This window comes from Embiotoca jacksoni, unplaced genomic scaffold (genome assembly GCF_022577435.1).
Source record: "Embiotoca jacksoni isolate LCO1_2020_lvr unplaced genomic scaffold, fEmbJac1.0.p SCAF_18, whole genome shotgun sequence".
NCBI classification, from domain to species: domain Eukaryota; kingdom Metazoa; phylum Chordata; class Actinopteri; family Embiotocidae; genus Embiotoca; species Embiotoca jacksoni.
In genome coordinates, this window is record NW_027185318.1 from 5,940,208 (window position 1) to 5,957,634 (window position 17,427).

Genomic DNA, 17,427 nt, shown 5'->3' on the forward strand with positions numbered 1-17,427 from the left:
CGTAGCAGCAGACCACAGGTTTAAAAAAAAAAACAACAACAACAAAAAAAAAACAGTAACAGCTGGACATGCCCGTGCAGCAGGCAAAGTCCGAACAATATCCAGCTTCACCCATCACAGCCAGGTGGAGCAGCTGCAGCTGTGCTCTCCACCTCCACCATCAGAGATTGGCCTTTTTAGAAATGAATAATGAGCCTAAAATGCATCACATTATGAATCACTTCATCTCTCCTTTCCTTTGGATCTGCAGAGTATTTCCCTAAGAGGCAGTGTACCAGTGTCCCTTAACTGGTCCCCTAACTTTTATATACAGTCAATGGTCGGGACCAACACGGCTCCTGTTCATATTAGAATACATGTAAAACCTATTGCGTGGCAGCACAAAAAGTAGTCAAATATCCTTGCCATAATCTTTCAGATTATTACAAAAAAATGTTTTGGCCAAGGTACGTTTTCAAAAATAAACTCAAGTCACTCTGGAGGTCAAACTGGGCAACACTGTTTCTGGTTAGAACATAATGTTTCTGTATAATTGGCATCTCTGTACCACAATTTATTCTTTCTTCCATATCAACAATAAACTAATTATATCGGCGACGACCGTCGACCAGCTTCCAATACAATGTTGGCTTCCTCCTCCCTCATTACTATGATTACATTGTTTAATGAACTAAATAACTTTGTGAGCAAATAGGACTCATGATTTCGTTTGCTACAGCAAAAGTACAATTTTCCTAACTTCTACAAATAATGTGCCAAACTATAAGTGTTTAGATGTGATCATGTTGTTCCTACAAAGTAATTGGTCGAGGAGCTAACGGGTAGCCTACCTCTTTTACCTTCTTTACCAGACTGACAGGGCTTCAGGAGATGCTCAGGGTTTTACTTCTGTATATTTGTTTCTGTCACCAAAGGGCGTGTGCTGCAGCACCTCCAGCACTCTGAATTGGATTTGACTTCCCTTAACAACCGCTAGAGGGACTTTTTTTTTTTTTTTTTCTGAGCTGCAGCTGCGTCACGCTCCGGCCAATGAACGGCCGGTATTAGACTATCCTCTCTTTTTTTTTTTTTTTACCCTGGATTTAGTCTGTCAGGCTTAACAAGCGCAAGCTGTTCTCGCGATGTACGTCAGCCACAGGAATGTAAAGGAAGCAAATGTCAAAGTTTTAGCCTATAGCAGATTTTCAAGATTGGACGCGGGACCTTTTAATCTCAGCGATGTTAGGGAGTTGCGCCTGACAGGCTAGAGTCAGGGTAGAATTACGTCATTTTTTTTTAAGGAAGCGTAACGTGATTGGCTGAGGCAGTCCTGGCGGGGTATTGCAAAGTTTACGGTGCGCCTTAAACTCGTGTGCGGCGGTGAGAGACGTTCACTGACACAATTCAATTCACACGAAGCGTGTGTTTTGTGACATCGAGCACGATCGGATTAACAAACGACACCGTAAACATCGACGGACGGACGTCGGACTCGTTCGCGTGAGAGTTGAATCTCGTTTCGCCACCGCTGAAGCCAAAGCGAAGGAGAAGCGCGCTGCGTTGTCGTTTCCCCCCCGCTCCCTCCCTCCCTCCAGCTGGGAGGTGGCTGAATGGAGATGAGCGCCTTACGGGAAATCAAACGTAAGTATGGATTTACCTGAAAGTTTTCTGCCATCTGAAAAAAGCGTTTCTAATCTCTCTCTCTCCCCCCCTCCACGTTGTTTGCGTTGTACTGCAGAGCTGCAAAAAGCAAAGATCAAAGCCCAGAACAACAACAATTTAAAGGAGGAAGCCAACATCTGCAACCAGCTGGGAGAGCTGCTCTCCAGGAGTGGTGAGGGGTTTATTATTATTATTATTATTATTATTATTATTATTATTATACTATTTATTTATCATGTTGTTATGAATACGAGCACGTCACTGCACAACATGTTGTAAGCTGTTTATTGGATGTATTGACGAAGGAGACATGTGCACGGAAATATCCTTTATGTTATGTATTGAAATTCAGAGAAAAAAAAAAGGGGCACGTACAAGGATACAGACCAGATTTTTGTCAGATTGGATGAAAGTCAAAACGGATATTTTTCACATTCTGTTGATAATTCTTGTTAAACCTTTTAAACTAGAAGTTTTAAATATTGTACCTTAAATGCAAAGTGCGGTTTTTATGTTGCTGTGTCCTGTTGTCGTTGAATACATTTAAAATTCCTTCTTTTTCCATCATCACTTTCTGCTTTATTTCCTGCACATTGAAAGTGCATTATCTATTTTCTATTATCTTTTGGTTGCTCCTATAGTCAAGTTTGTCCTGATCTGATCCCTGTGTATCTCAGGCGATTATGAGGCTGCTGTCAGGGAGCACCAGCAGGAACTGTCTCTCTCTGAGGGGCTCAGAGACGTGATTGGACGAGCTGTAGCCAGTCGCAAGATTGGAGAGTGCTACGCAGAGATGGGAAACATTGAGGCTGCTTTGAAAGTGAGATTGATGTGCCCGGAGATGCTTTTGTGGGCTTTGAACAACCATTATTGATTTGACTTCAGTGATGTCTTCACAGCGGTGTTTAAAGACCTACATTAGCGGTTGTGTTTATGTGTGTTCTCCAGCACCAGCGTTGCCACCTGGACCTGGCTCGCTCTGTCACAGATCATGCCGAAGAGCAAAGGGCGCTGGCCACTATCGGTCGAACCTACCTCTTCCGTTATGAATCGGACCAATCAAGGCACAGTTTAGAGCAAGCAGAGGATGCCTTCAGGAAGAGCCTGGCCATTGTGGACGACCGTCTGGAGGGTGTGCACTGTTCGTCTCTGTGTTTGTCAGGAGTGTGTGTTTAGTTATCTGGTGCTTTTTTTTTTCTTCTCCTTGTTCTAACATTTTTCTTCCATGCAGGGACCGTGCCAGAACGAGAGATTAGCGAGATGAAGGCCCGTCTCTTCCTCAATCTTGGTCTGGTCTGTGATCACCTGGGGGAGCCCAAACGCTGCAGCGAGTTCATCCGACGAAGTGTCTTTATTTCTGAGTAAGGACCTCCTAATTACACTCCATCTTAAATCCTCAGGTAGAAAAGTTGTCAGGAATATTTCCTTTTTATATTGCCCCGTTGTCCAATGATTTGTCTCCATTTTTTCCCCGTACAGGAAGCGTCAGCTGCCGGAGGATCTTTACCGTGCAAACTTCAACCTGGGCAACATCTGCTTCCGTAACGGCCAACCCTCCAACGCTGTCCGCTGCTTAGAGCAGGCCAAAGAGTGTGCCAGGAAGATCAAAGACAAGTTCAGCGAGAGCGAGTGCTTTCACTGCATCGGCAAGGTGCAAACTCCACCGACTCTTTCTGTTTTCTATCTTTGTGGTTCTACGCGTTGTGATGCGTGTTGTCGTGGCGTTTGTCAACAGGTCCAGCTGTCTCTGGGGGATTTTGTAGCAGCGAGACGATCTCTGAAGAAAGCTGTGTTGCTGGGCTCCCAGCAGCCACCGGACAGACAGGCAGTCAAGAAAAATTTCAAATATGGTGAGAGAACAAGTTTTAATCCACTCAGTCTTGTTGTTTTGCATTTTCTTTTTATATATATATATATATATATATATAAGATAGCTGCACTGACAGCATGATTTGTTCTTCCACTTTCCCAGCTGACCAGGGCTGTAAATTAGAGGAGGAGTTGGGGGAAGATCTGGGCAACAGACTCGGCTCCCATCAGGCTGTGGGGTTGGCAGAGCAGCTGGGGGACCTCTATTGTAAAGTGGGCTGCTACAGCAAAGCTCTGGATGCCTACCGAGCCCAGGTGAGAAACATTAAAAGATTCACATGCTCACATGCCAGCTGTTTTAACTTCTCCTTTAGCCGGTCGTTTGCGAGAGCATTGAGTTATGTAAAGTGTCTTGGCGCCGTGGTGTAGCTGCAGGGGGCTGAGGCACTGGGAAAGCCTGCCAGGGAGCTGGCTGTCATCCACGTGTCCCTGGCTGCGACCTACACAGACCTGAGACAACACAGCAAGGCAGTGGAGCACTATAGAAAGGAGCTGGCTTTACGGCACGGCAGCTCTACGGAGGTAATCACTCACAAACCTGCCTCTTCATCCAGCAATACCCTCACTTAAAATGCACTCCGTGGTCAAGAGAGATATTATAAGTGCTTTATTTTCATTCCAAAAGGCCCCAAAAAAACCATATTCTATCGCTCTACCGTGTATATGATACAGATCAGTGGCTCTCAACTGGTGGTTTGTGACCCCAAAGTGGGTCGTGGAGCCATTTTAAGATTTTAAGTTGAAGAAGAAGAAAAAAAAAAAAAAAAAAAAATCAAAATTATTTTTTTAAACTTAACATAATTTCTGCTGCTGTGTTTTTATTTTAATGGACAGACTTTTCCCATGAGCTGCAGTAGGCGACTGCTACGAATTTAGTCTCTCATTTGAGCGTTTTGTAAACAGTATAAGGATGAGAAAAATCCGACTTTTTATTTCCTATTTCTGGCAGTTAATTTTAGACTTGATGATGTACATCTCCATTTCAAACTTGTGTGTAACTTATCCCCTGTGCGTGTCTCTGTCAGGAGTGCAGCACATGGCTGAACATCGCAGCAGCTCAGGAGGAGAGCGGCTGTACCTCCGAGGACGTAGACAGCAGCTACGGAGCGGCCTTGAGACGCGCTCAGACATCTGGGCAGGCCCGACTGCAGGCAAGCCAAAAGCTGTGATACTGATTTCAACAAGAAAAGCTGCATTTAGAATTCAATTTTTTTTTTACTTAGAAAATCCATTTTTATTCATAATTAGCCTTTTTATGCTGCTCAGGCACAGATTTAAGATGTCAGGAAGAGGTCTGAAAGTGAACACCATGCATGAAAGCTCTCTTTCACTCCCACAGAAACGTGTGCTGAGACTCTGGCTGGCGTCCCAGACACGGAGTGGCTCATCGAATGCTGATGACACCGAGGCGAGGCTGCAGGAGCTGTGCGCTTCAGAGGGCTGGAGTCCAGATGGCAGTGATGGTGAGGAGGATGAAGAGGAGGACATGGAGAACAGTGAACCTCTGGATGACAGTGACGTCGTTCTCTCTGACTCAGGTAGACTCTGCGCTCTCAACTTTCCGACAGGAATCCCTGACATCTCTTGACAAATGGATTCTTAAGTTACTTCAAGTTTGTCTTCTATGGTTTCTAGATGATGATTTGGAGGGTTACAACAAGATGGTGTCAGGAAGGAGGAAGGCAGGAAGGGTGAGTCATGCCTCAGTTTGCGCAAGCAGCAGTTTTATCTTCCATATTTTAGATCTTTTTTTTTTTCTTTTTTATGTATTTTTTGCCGTCTTCCTTTTTTTGGTTCCTACTTTAGTGGAACAAGAGGAATGAGAAGGGCGAGACGTCTCTCCACAGAGCTTGTATTGATGGCAACCTGAAGCAGGTCCAGTATCTGGTCGAACAGGTGAGGAAAACAACATAGATCATGTTGTTTGTGGCAAAAGCAAACAAAATCGAGACAAATGGAGGGCAAAACATGAAGAAAGTGTGACAGATGAGAGTAAAGTCCTCTGCTCAGTTTTGAATCATTAATAAGGAGATATATTAATGCAGATTACAGACTGTTCGGACAGAAACTGTAACATCAGACACTGCTGTATCGTATGCTGATCATTTGTGTCTATATGTCAGGGTCACCCAGTGAACCCCAGGGACTATTGTGGCTGGACTCCCCTTCATGAGGCCTCCAACCACGGTCACCACGGTAACCAATTTCAGATAATCTGCATCAAACTTTGCCCCAGGGTTGTTTTTGTGAGACTCGAGATGTAATGTGCTCAATCCATCGCCCGTCTCTGGTGCAGATGTCGTAGCTGTGCTGCTGGAGCGCGGCGCCAACATCAACGATCCCGGAGGCCCCTTATGTGAGGGAGTGACACCTCTCCATGATTCACTCGCTTGTGGCAACTTCAGAGTTGCCAGACTCCTGGTGGAGCGAGGGGCTGCTGTCACACAACGCAACTCCAAGGTGTGTGTGTGTGTGTGTGTGTGTGTGTGTGTGTGTGTGTGTGTGTGTGTGTGTGTGTGTGTGTGTGTGTACAGAAACAACATTAGAGGTAGAAGTAGGGAGTAAAATATCTCACTTCCTAATAAAAGTAAAATGCTTCATAATAAGCTGTTGTCACTGTTTCAGTAGTTCCACTTTGTGCAGAGCTGATGGACACAGAGCTCTGTTTGCTTTCTGGATAGGACTGAACTCCATGACCAGTGCTGATAAAATTAAAGTCATCCCACTCCTTCCCAGTTGGACTTATTTGTAGACCAATCTTTGACCTCCTCTGCCAGGGTGATACTGCCATGGACACCCTGCGGCAGTGGCAGAGGACGTACAGCAGAGAGCTGGACAAGGACGCCAGGCAGGAGTGCGTCGCCACAGAGAGGCTGCTGAGGAAGGCCTTAGCAGGGGGAGGTGAAGCTTTTCAACCATCACGCCGTGTTTGCTACAGCTTGCCCTTTTTATATACCCTTTCAAACACTTGATTTTCTCCCTTATCTCTGCCAAACCACAGTGCCTGCTGCTCCGGCCCCGGCCAAGCCTTTCGATGCCCTGCAGGACAGCCAGCTGTTTGATGCAGAGAACTCTGAGCCGCTGTCGTCCACCGCGGGGGGCTCTTCCTCCGGCCAAGACCGGCCCCGAGACAACCGGAGCTCGGAGGTGGAAGCAGGAGCCACGAGCCCCAAATGGCGACCGAGCAATGGCTCGACACAACGGCACAGAGCCAGAGGGACAGAGGCTGCCGTTCTGTACGGGGTAATGGGTTGATTTAGAACGCACGAACAGAAATCTTCAGCTCTACAGGCGCAGTACATGACATGTGTATTTATTCTTATTCTCCAGATTGACAGCAGCTGCTCAGATGACAGCGACTCTGAATATCCGGTCAGTCCTCTCCGTCCCGTCCGCCCCAGACGCACTTTCCCAGCTGCTCCGAGTCAAAAGGACACCCCTCCCAACCAGGAGCCCTCCTCAGCCCCCAGCTCAAGTCGAGAGAGCGTCAGGGAGGGCCCGGCGCTGTCTGTCTTTGCCCGTGACGAGTACCACAGTGCCATCCGAGGCTTAGGCAGCTCCAAGACTATCCTCCAGGGCCCCTCACAGCCCCAGTTCTCCAGCACACCAGCGGTTTCATCCAGCAACCAATCAGCTCTGGTTCCTGAGGACGAGTATCTGGCTGATGACTGGCTGGAAGATGATTTGGGAGAAATGCCAAAGAAAAAGAGGAGGCTTCGAATGGAACCGAACGGAACGAGATGGGAGGAAACTGCTTCGTCTTCGGCAGCTAGAAGTCAAACAAAGCAGTTCAGTTCAGACACAGCCTGCAGAGGTAAATTGTTTGTTTTCTGTTGCATTACATTTCTTTTCTTATTTCACCTTCATTATGCTCCTCATCTTCTTCTTTCTGCAGTTCCGTCCACGTCCAGCAGGAGTCTCCCTCTGAAAAAGAACGGCTCGCTGAAGCCCCACCAGGTCAAGATGACTCAGATGCCGGGGATGGTCAGGCTGGGAGTCAGCAGGCCGCACAGCCCCACCGTCACCGATGACAACGACATGAGACCTGAAACACCTCCACCTCCCCCGCAGATGCACAGTCAGGTCAGAAGACGGTCGCTGTCAAACTTGAAACACATGTTTGATTATGTTTGTCAAAGTCCAAATTCAGACATGACTTCTTCAGGGAAACTCAGCGGGATTGATTCACCTTTATGAACCCTTCAGACGTTGTAGTTTCTCTTTTTACTGAGATATTTAATTCACGATTGTGGTCTCTTAATTTAACATTGGGTTTCATATTGTTTTGTTTGTTTATGATTGTATATTTCAGCCTCCACATATGGTCACATCACTGCCTCCACCAATCAGAATGAGGGTCAGAGTTCAGGAGGATGTGTTCCTCATCCCAGTTCCACAAAGGTTGGTATATGCTTTTTTATTTTCATCAACAATTCATGTTTATTTTAGACAGCTGTCACTTTTAAGATGCTCAAGTTCATCCAGTATGTGATGATTTAATATTATTTAAAAAAACATTTTAGGCACTTTGTTTTACAAAAGACAGCTTGTGTGTTTTATGAAGCTACGTCACTCATAGGATTTAGGATTTATTTAAGGCCAGAGTTCAGTTAACTTCAGAAAATAAAAGAGAGATAAGGGCAGAACCATTTCAAGCTATCCGAGTAATGTGCTCATAATCACAGCTGATAACATATGATGCTTTGTTTATGAGGTAGTAGTTAAAAAGATAATCCCAATTGTTTTTTCATCACTTTCAATTTTTGAAAATCTGTTAAAACTCTGCAAATTGCATCGCAGTTTCAGAAGTTGCTGCTTTTCTGATCGCAACAATTACAAAAACTGGGACTGCCTCCAATGTTCGAAACAGCAACATCGATGCTTCACCTTAATGTTTTGACTAGACTAGAGTTTTCACTGAAAGAACCGTCCTTCATGTTCGAGTCCGTTAGTCACACCCCGCTGCTCCGTGTGTTCCAGCGAGGCCGACTCCTGCACCGTGGCGTGGCTTTGCGATCAGGCAGCTCAACGTTTCTACCAGAAATGTGGCCTCCTGCCCCGTCTCTCGCTGCAGAAGGAAGGTGCTCTGCTGTCCCCACAGGACCCGCTGCTGGCTGTCCTGCACACCAACGAAGAGGTGAGGACAGGCATTAAGTTATAAAGGCTGCACTAAGATGTGTTCTACTTTTTTTTTTTTCTTCTCTACAACATGCAGACTTTTGTTTTAAACAAGGCATCCGTGCAGAATGTTGATGGTGTGTTGTGTTGCAGGTTCTGGCTGAAGTGTGCTCCTGGGATCTCCCTCCTCTCCCCGAGCGCTACAAGAAGGCCTGTCAAAGCCTGGCAGTGGGTGAGCGCCACACGCAAATACACACCAACGCATGTACGTGTATGTATTTTATCTTCTCTCATCACGTGATGCTTCGTTGTCCCGCCGCAGATGAGAACAAGCGCGTCACCCGGCTGTGTGAGGTTCAGGATGGGAGCTCCTCCGTGTCCCTGTGTGGCCTCAGTTTGGCCTCCTCTTCCCTCAACCCGCTCCTTCGTGCCCTCAAACTTCAGGCCAGCCTCACCGAGCTGCACATTTCTGGCAACCGTCTCCCCGACAGCCTTCTCCCCGAACTGGTTGCCACGACGATCACCATGCCTCGGCTTCGGCTGCTGGACATTTCTGCCAATTGCATTACGGGGGAAGGACTGGAGAAGGCTGTTAATGCCTTAAAGGGACGGAGCCATCCGGCGTTTCCGGTAAAAAAAAGCCTCAGCTGGTCGAGTCGGTTTTTATTTGACCTGTTGCCTTCGGTGATTTCATGCCAACTTTGGGCAATTGTTTGGTTCCATGTTTGGCACTATTTGGATCCAGATTATGTTGAAAGTGTACATTTTTGTTTCAATGATAAACATTTATATGAGAGTTACATCAAGGGTGAATTCAACCCAGATCTGAATGGAACCCACTTCATTCACTCTGTATGAAGCTTTTCACACTTGAATACATTTGTACGTTGTAAGTGTGAATGTTTGCGTACTGTACCTCGGCACAATATGACGATCCGTGCACGGGTCTGTTTTATAAAGGCAGCCTTGTGTCCAGGTACGATATGCAATCGTTCACACGTACTTGGGTGCTGTACACCGCAGTTTGGAAAGCCACCTCTATCAAAATCACGTGTCTGCAGTTTCCAAACATCAAAGGTCTGCTGAATGCATGTAGATGTCGACACTGATATCATATCTTGCACGAGTGTGTCGAGTGTCCTGCTTATCTGTGCACTTAAAATAAGAGCTGCAGCGACACAAAGTACTACTCCATTGTAAAGTTAGCTTTAAGAACTCTTAACAATTGGACTTGCCATACATTTTATTTTACTGTGTATATAAGTGTCATGTGGACGATGAGGTAAGCGTACTCGGGTACGGAACAATAATGCGATGTAACACTGGCCAGCGGAGAGGTTGGCAGTGGGGCGATCGTACTCGGGCACCGTAATCTGGAAGCACCCCGAGTAAAACCTGACTCACTTAGTCATGCAGATAAATGATTGTATAAAAAATGAAATTAATTAGAATAAGTCTAAAAAAAGGCTGAATTAATCGAGACACTGTTTCTCGACAGCCATGCTGGTGTTGAGTTTTTTAAATGTATTTGAAGTGTAAGATTCTCAGAAAAAGATGAAAAAAAACCCCTTAAAAGATAAAACTGAAGCCACTGGCGATAGCTGGATATGAATGTGTTTTTTTTTTAGCTGTTGCTATCTGGGTGAACTGAGGTTCCTGGCAGTATTGCAAAAGTCAGGCACTATTTCAAGTCTGAGTTTGATCCTTATCTGCGATTCACGCAGTTAATGTTGGCTTTGAATACCAGTTGCGAAAGAAAATGCTGTTTATTGTTAGTTAGAGTCATGAGTAGACTCTCTCATCAGTGTTGCTGTTTCTACTTGTTTCTGCTCGTAGTGCCTGGAGGAGCTTGATCTCAGCATGAACCCGCTGGGCGACGGTGTGTCCGAATCTCTGTCCTGTCTGCTGTCCTGGTGCCCTCTGCTAGCCAAGCTGTCCCTGCAGGCCTGTGGCCTCACGGCACGTTTCCTTCAGCAGCATCGACTGCTGCTGGCCAGCGCTCTGTCAGGTAACACTCACGGGTAACGTTGCATTCAGCGTAGAGTGGAATGTGACTGTCTAAAATTGGGATACGCAGAATCAATAAAGCGGCAGCATCATCTGCTCCTGTGTGGTCTGAAAGGCGTAAATTCATATATACATGTCTTTTCATTTTTTTTAGGCACAGGCCACCTGAAATCAGTGTGCCTATCCCACAATGCATTGGGCTCCACCGGCTTTGAGCTGGTGTTGAAGACTCTGCCCCTCCACTGCCTCACACATCTGGACCTGTCTGCCGTCCGCAGGGGTCCCGCTGATTACCCGCCGCTGGAATACCTCACCAACGTGCTGTCCCAGGTGCACACACATCCGAATCACGCTGCGTCAATAATGTGCGGAGTGACTGGGAGGTTATTGTGCTTCTGTGTCCAGTTCAAAACAGTTCAAATGCATTTATGCTTTTTTGTCTTCTTGTAGGACGAGTCCTCTCTGACCCACCTGAGTCTGGCAGCAAACGGGTTGACCGACAGCAGTGTAGCCAGCTTGGCCAGGTGTGTGTGTGTGTGTGTGTGTGTGTCTGTCTGTCTGTCTGTAATTTAATTCTAATGATCTCTCCTACACCTGGTGTCAAAGGTCTTGTTATGATGTGAAATTATTTTGGGGTAATTGTATTGATGTATTGCAACAAAACAACAGAATCGATACCTGTTTTCTTTGTGATTTAATTTGAGGCCTTGGCTCGATCCGTCATCCTCGACTTGTCTCTGCAGCTGACTCCCTTTCTGTTTTCTTGCAGGTGCCTGCCGTCATGTCCGACCCTGGTGAGTCTGAACCTGTCAGGAAACCCGTCTGTTACCTCAGCAGGACTTCACAGCATCGTGTCGTCCGTCAGAGAGGCCCGTCGACCGCTGATACTTCTAAACCTCCAAGGTATGCAACGTTCTGAAGTTACAGGTACCTTTTTAACGTGAAACGTTCGTTTCACTTTCACTGTTTTTCACCGAAACACATCCCGTGTTTCTTGTGAACACTTGCAGGAAGAATTTCAAACCGACATGGTTTACCTCCATGTTTGCCTCCTGAGAAGGATTCTTGAGGCCTGGGTACATGTGGTACATGTGTGCACAGTATTGATCAGGGGAACTGTCTGTCCGGCTTTACGTATGAGAAAACACACTTTTATTTAACATGATAAAAATATGATCTTGACAACAATTATTGACATTTATTGAGCAAAAAAAAACCCGTCAACAACCATCCATAAACTGTAAAATCACAAATACAACAATCCCAAATGGTCGGTGCCTCCAAACAAACCAAAATTTCTTTCATCCCTCCTCCTGTACGCTTTAAATTCCTCCTCCTCTTCATCACCACTGGAGCCACCTATATTTGTTCTCTTGATCAGCTTGTCTTTTAAAACTCATCTGAAAGTGCAAACACACGACGTGAAGAACAAGCTATTCGTTTTTTGTTTGACCCATATGGCTGACCGTTTACATCCACTTTGCGTTAACTAGCGGCTAACTAGCTGTAATTCATTCTCCCGGTCCCCCGTTCTTCACTCTCCTTTTTCACCACACTGTTGTATGATGTTAATTCATCAAAATGCAGTGACTATTAAAAATAACAAAATAACTTGGATTCATGACGTCCCCAGTCGCCAAAATGTCATGCCAATATCTGTCAGTTGTCTTGGAGATGGGACGCTGTGACGCGTCACTGTGGCTCATGTGCATAGCTCTGAGAAGCATCTCCAGGAGGAAGAAAACGGTCTGTGCAGGGGAAACCTTCATTTCTACCTTTTTGTATCAAGACGGATCTTCCAAATTTTGTTGACTTCACATCTGTGTTTCCTTGAGTGATGTAATTTGTGCGTTGGCTGTGCGACACTCCGAAAGTTGCGGGACTGTTTACCGCCGTTTGACAATCCTGAATCTTGTTTTACCGTTGACAAGTCAAGTCGAAGCTTATTGTGACAATCGGTGTGCTGTTTTTGTCAGGTAAGTTTCCCATTTGCACGCTCTTCATGATTTGTGTCAAAGGTTAATTAATAGCAATAATGCATAATGTTTATGTTCCAGGTGTAAAATGAATTAGAACTGAGGATGGAGCTTTTCAATGGCATTTTTCTGAATACACTGTTCTTCTTGAGCTTCGAACAACAGGAAAAAGAAACAGTTTTAGCTGACATGAATAATACAAACAGATTTTTTACTGTTTGTTAACATTTTTACATTTATTCATATTTGTGAAGTTCTGTGGGAAGTTTATTTAATTTCCACTATTGGATATCTCCTGCTTTTGGGTACACATATCAGACGTTTTGGTCTGTTGTTGTGTCTGAACACAACGACTCTGAATTCTTCTTAACTTCCCTCGCAGGTTGTCAGGTGTCGGGCCCCTGGGACAGCGAAGGTCTGAACGGTTTGTCGGAGCTGATCCAGGATCTCCGTCTTTGCTCTCAGGGATTAAACAAACTGGACCGACAGGCCTTAAAGCAGAGCTGGGACAAGAGTCGGTCACATGGACACTTCCTCGACAGAAACACTAAGTGCCTACTCTCCGCCGCAGCCTCTTCCTGAAGAGCTGCTCTTCACTGAGGACGGCAGGTCTTTGTTTCTGACATCTTCTATTTAACACCGACACTGAATTCTTGAGCTAACATTTATAATAAAAGTGCAATTATAGTTTTGTTCAGTAAAAGCTCGACGCTACGCGCACTAAAACAACAACCAGTGACATGGCATCCTCTGTAAATAACTTATAATGTGTTTCATGTATTTGAATGTCTTATTTATGATACGTCTTCTGTGCATAAAGACTTTTATAGCAGTGAATTTGTGTCATAGTGAACCTTTGTCCTCAACCCACTCAATTATTGTATGATTTCATAAAAAAAAAAAAAAAAAAAGATTAAAGTGTCTCATGATGATTGTTTGTTTGATTTTTGATTCCTATGACGGAATTCTTTCTGCTTCACATTAATCCTTTGTTTTTCGCTCATCTATGTAGCCGTCTTTATTAAATATAGAGCTAAAATCCAACCTGCCATATTTTCACACGCAACACAGATGAGCTTGTGGTTGCTGCAGAGTTTTAAGAAAGTTGTGTTAACTGTGGGTAATCTGTCATTTATCAAAGGAAAGTGCTCATCGGTTCTCAATACAGCTTTGCATTTTTGAGCTTTACAGAGATGTCAGTAAGAAATGTTCAGCATGGATTTATATCACAACAAGGAATGGATGCCTTTAAAAAAAAAAAAAAATATCACATTTGTGCATATATATTTATTACCAAAGTAAACATTCAACCGGAACCTCCCCTGACTAATAATCTTCAGAAAGCAATGTGCCACAGCTTTGAAATACAATTCTGATTTCGACTTCAACATTTGAATTATGGTCGTAGTTTAGCAGATTTCTAATGAAATGGAAATGGTCCTTTTGATTATGGTTTTCGTCACGGCAGGATTTGCACTGGAAATCTGTCAAAGGGAACCAACTGATCTGTATCCCAAATGTTTATGCCTGTTTTCCCTGCAACATAAGTTTGTCATGCAACATAAGGAAATTGAGTTAATCCTTCTATTTTAGTGCTGCCAGTCCTGGACTGCCATGTTACATTCACACCTCTTACACACGTATATACACATAAAATGACATCCGAACCAGACTTTGCTCTGTAAGCTTTATTTAATGCAACATAGACATGGAATCCAGCTCGCTTTTTATAGATATAATATGTTCCCAGATACATACATGGAAATTAGGCATTACAGGAATTGCAAAGTTCAAGATAAGTAAATAAATGCAGTGACAACAGAAAGCTGAAAGAGATCATTGATTACACTTCTACTCGCAGAGGGGGTTCCTCATCGGTCTAGCATCAACATGTCTTTTAAGATTTTTTTGCTCTGACAAATAAAATGCATTTTAATCTTTATCCATGCATAAACTTTCCAGACAATTCAATTTTAACGTATGACTCTTCATCCCCTAGATAAATATCCAACAACTCCTTTGGCCTAAAGTAAGCAAATCAGACAAACGGGGAAAAATAAGTTAAATGTCAAATGTGATGGACAACCAGTAGTGGAAATCAACATTATCATTTTTCTTCATAAAAACTGGTCCCTAGAAGTGTTACAGTATCATAGCATCATATTGACTTTAATGAGGTATTCATGTGTGAGTGTATGTTAATGCTGTTGGTCCAGGCACAGCTAATACTTAGAAACTTGGTTGGAAACTTTGATCTGAAACATCATATGTTATAAATAGGTCAAATGTTTTGCAAGTTAATCTGAAATTTGTAGTTATCAAGTAAAGGTAGTGGAGTGAAAATTATAACATTCCCCTCTGAAATACAGAAATATTCAATTAAAGTACAAGTTGGAAAATGATTTAACATTGAAGAGTTGTAGATACACAATTTTAGGTGACTAATATAAAGGTAACTCACTAGCAGGCTTTTATGTGTTCACAGATCGTCTTCACATCATCGTTGGTCATGAGTTCCTCGATTAATTTTTCGAGTTGCGGCTTCACGTACTCGTTGCAGTCAGGTTTATAAAATCCCATTCTATCGCAGATGGACTCCAGCGTTGATTTCAGGCTCTGTAGGAGTAAAAATCACATTATGGCTCCTTCCAAGATGTTCCCACTAGATCATCTGGTTCACTGCCGCCAGTCTTTTAAACATGTTACCTCTGCTGTGGCGTTTGGTCCGACCAGCTTCTTCACTTTTTTTAAACTCTTCTCACACGCCAAGCATGGCTTTTCATACTGCAAATAAAAGTGACAGAAATTACTTTTAATTTTGAGCAAAGGGAAAAGTCCTGAAAATAATATTTTATATGGAGGAAAAAGACTTGAAAACTAATGATCTATAACACACTGTTATATACTGGTTAGGAAACCACTGCTTTAGGTGGGCAAAAAATGAAAAGCTTTTGTCCTAATTTAAACTCTGGATTGTAAAAAGACAGTTTTGCATTGCTGTAGGGATCTTTTTAAGGTAAAGGATCAAAAATACTTCTTGCAGCACAGATCATAAGCCTCACGTTTTGTTTGGTCATTCTGGCTTAGAAACAAAGTCAAGCTTAAAGTGTTGACTTTTCACCAAGTCTGCAAAGTGTGTCACTTTCTTGATCAATAGTTGTGTCATCTGATAGTTAAAGATGAACATCGGACAATTCAGGTGTAACTTGCGTGCCTTCGCAGAGATTTCCATGTCCACCTGCTCCTCTTCGTCAGAGCCGATCTCCAAGCTTCTCCCACGGACTGTCCACACTGTGAAGAGACAAAACAGAAGTGTTTAAGAAGACTACACACCATAAAGACCAGGATATATAACATAAAAAAGACGACTGGAGACACACCTGAACACATTGCCAAAAGGCACAGAAGGAGTGCTGCAGATGAAGCCATTACTTGCAATGAGCGCTGATCTCTGACAGGTGGTGTGTCTGTGGCTGTAACACGTCTTATATCTTATACTTGTTTGGGAGGAAGAGGGGGCGTGGTGGTGGAGGCCGGGGGGTGGAAATACCAGTCAGTGTACTCACTTGTTCATATGAAAGGAAATGGTGGGTTGAAGCTATAATAAGTACACATATACATCGAATGTGAACAAAAATAGCTGCGAAATTGGCAGAAACGTCACAAGAATGAAGTAATTAGAATTTAGGGGTCAAAGGTCACTGCAACCTCACAAAAATATGTCTGTGGCCATAGCTCAAGAATGTATGTCCAAATTATGACACAATTTCACATGTTAAATGAAGCGTTAACATTTTATATCTGAGGTCAAAGGTCAACTTAGTGTTTTGTTTGTTCTTAATAGTGTAGATGCCACATTAGCAAAGTGAAATAACAAGGTGAAGAGAAGGAGGTAGAAAAAACTTGAATATTGTTTTTATAAATACATACGTAGTGTGTATCACACTGCATGTTCCTCTTAACTGTTTACACCCTACAGGTGCACCGGGAATGATCATGTTTCTCAACTACTGATTAAAATATCTGATTCTTTCGCAGCTTAATTTTCCACTACATTCATCAGTTACGTCAGTTATCTGTTGTTCACTAGTTCAGTGGCTGTTGCACTGCACCATTACAGAATCAGAGGATTTGTCACTACATGTTGCTATTACTTTAAGGAATCAACAGGGGGTGCTAGATACAAGCAATTAAGACCTGCTGGCGCCCTGCATAAGTGATATGAAACGATATGACACAATGATGCTGTTCAGTTGTGAGTGAATTGCTTCCTAGTACTTATTACTCATGTTGGTTCTGAAAGCCTTTCTTTGAGCTTGCTTTGTTTTCTGGTTTTTGGATGTTTTGTTTTTGTAACTGATCCAGCAATCAGTTATAAAAGCTCCTCATTTGTTTCAACCTCCTGCCTCTGATTCTGAGCATATGTTACCTTCTCCTTGTTAAACCGTTACTGACATCAACGGAAATACTCACTTTGGAGTTTGGACCTTTTTGAAAACATTAGGAAACGGTCATTGCGTGCAATTTGATAATCATTTCATTCTGTCAGCATGATTTTATAATTGGAAATGTAACAGCGAACACATTAAGCTAAAACTCAACAAAGAATCTTGTGGAGTTGTCCGATACTTGGTCAAAACATTTCCAGGTTGTAATGCCTTTACACAAAATTTTTGATCGTTAAAAAGGTTTTGGATTTTATATTTAAAGTTATTGTGAAAAATAAAACTTTACAGGCATCTATGTACATTATGGGAAAACTTAACTTTTCTTTTGTGTGAGGAAATGCTGCAGAAACACCACAAAAATCCAACAT

At 43.5% G+C, this 17,427-nt stretch overlaps 2 protein-coding genes across 3 annotated transcripts; one reads left to right on the top strand and one right to left on the bottom strand.

Moving 5' to 3' along the window:
- Positions 1–1,387: 1,387 nt before the first annotated feature.
- Positions 1,388–13,476, top strand: tonsl (tonsoku-like, DNA repair protein). Of its 2 annotated transcripts, XM_069152360.1 has the most exons (28): positions 1,388–1,620; positions 1,718–1,813; positions 2,319–2,461; positions 2,590–2,773; positions 2,873–3,002; positions 3,121–3,292; positions 3,377–3,491; positions 3,614–3,765; positions 3,880–4,032; positions 4,536–4,661; positions 4,850–5,048; positions 5,146–5,201; positions 5,317–5,406; positions 5,634–5,706; positions 5,807–5,970; positions 6,288–6,411; positions 6,512–6,753; positions 6,841–7,324; positions 7,406–7,593; positions 7,823–7,911; positions 8,491–8,647; positions 8,782–8,860; positions 8,951–9,258; positions 10,465–10,636; positions 10,790–10,965; positions 11,086–11,159; positions 11,405–11,538; positions 12,994–13,476. In XM_069152360.1, exons 1-28 carry the CDS (start codon positions 1,590–1,592, stop codon positions 13,191–13,193), a joined length of 4,311 nt encoding a protein of 1,436 aa, XP_069008461.1. In that variant the 5' UTR covers positions 1,388–1,589; the 3' UTR covers positions 13,194–13,476. The 2 variants fall into 2 exon arrangements, with proteins under 2 accessions (XP_069008461.1, XP_069008460.1); XM_069152359.1 differs by having other exon boundaries at positions 6,841–7,593.
- A 491-nt stretch (positions 13,477–13,967) lies between these two features.
- LOC138199670 (antimicrobial peptide NK-lysin-like) lies at positions 13,968–16,058 on the bottom strand. Its single transcript, XM_069151809.1, has 5 exons — positions 15,992–16,058; positions 15,826–15,902; positions 15,318–15,395; positions 15,073–15,227; positions 13,968–14,635 (listed from the first exon to the last, which is right to left on the bottom strand). Coding segments are annotated over exons 1-5 (360 nt in total). The 5' UTR covers positions 16,041–16,058; the 3' UTR covers positions 13,968–14,634.
- Between the last annotated feature and the right edge of the window lie 1,369 nt (positions 16,059–17,427).

Bases quoted from the DNA above. Each gene is read 5' to 3' on its own strand.
- tonsl (XM_069152359.1), top strand. From the start codon at position 1,590: ATGGAGATGAGCGCCTTACGGGAAATCAAAC. The intron at 1,814-2,318 runs GTGAGGGGTTTA...TGTGTATCTCAG, and splicing joins AGAGCTGCTCTCCAGGAGTG to GCGATTATGAGGCTGCTGTC. The intron at 3,293-3,376 runs GTGCAAACTCCA...GTTTGTCAACAG, and splicing joins GCTTTCACTGCATCGGCAAG to GTCCAGCTGTCTCTGGGGGA.
- LOC138199670 (XM_069151809.1), bottom strand. From the start codon at position 16,040: ATGGCTTCATCTGCAGCACTCCTTCTGTGCCTTTTGGCAATGTGTTCA. The intron at 15,903-15,991 runs GTGTGTCTCCAG...GTCTCTTCACAG, and splicing joins CCTTTTGGCAATGTGTTCAG to TGTGGACAGTCCGTGGGAGA. The intron at 15,228-15,317 runs GTAACATGTTTA...TTACTCCTACAG, and splicing joins GACCAAACGCCACAGCAGAG to AGCCTGAAATCAACGCTGGA.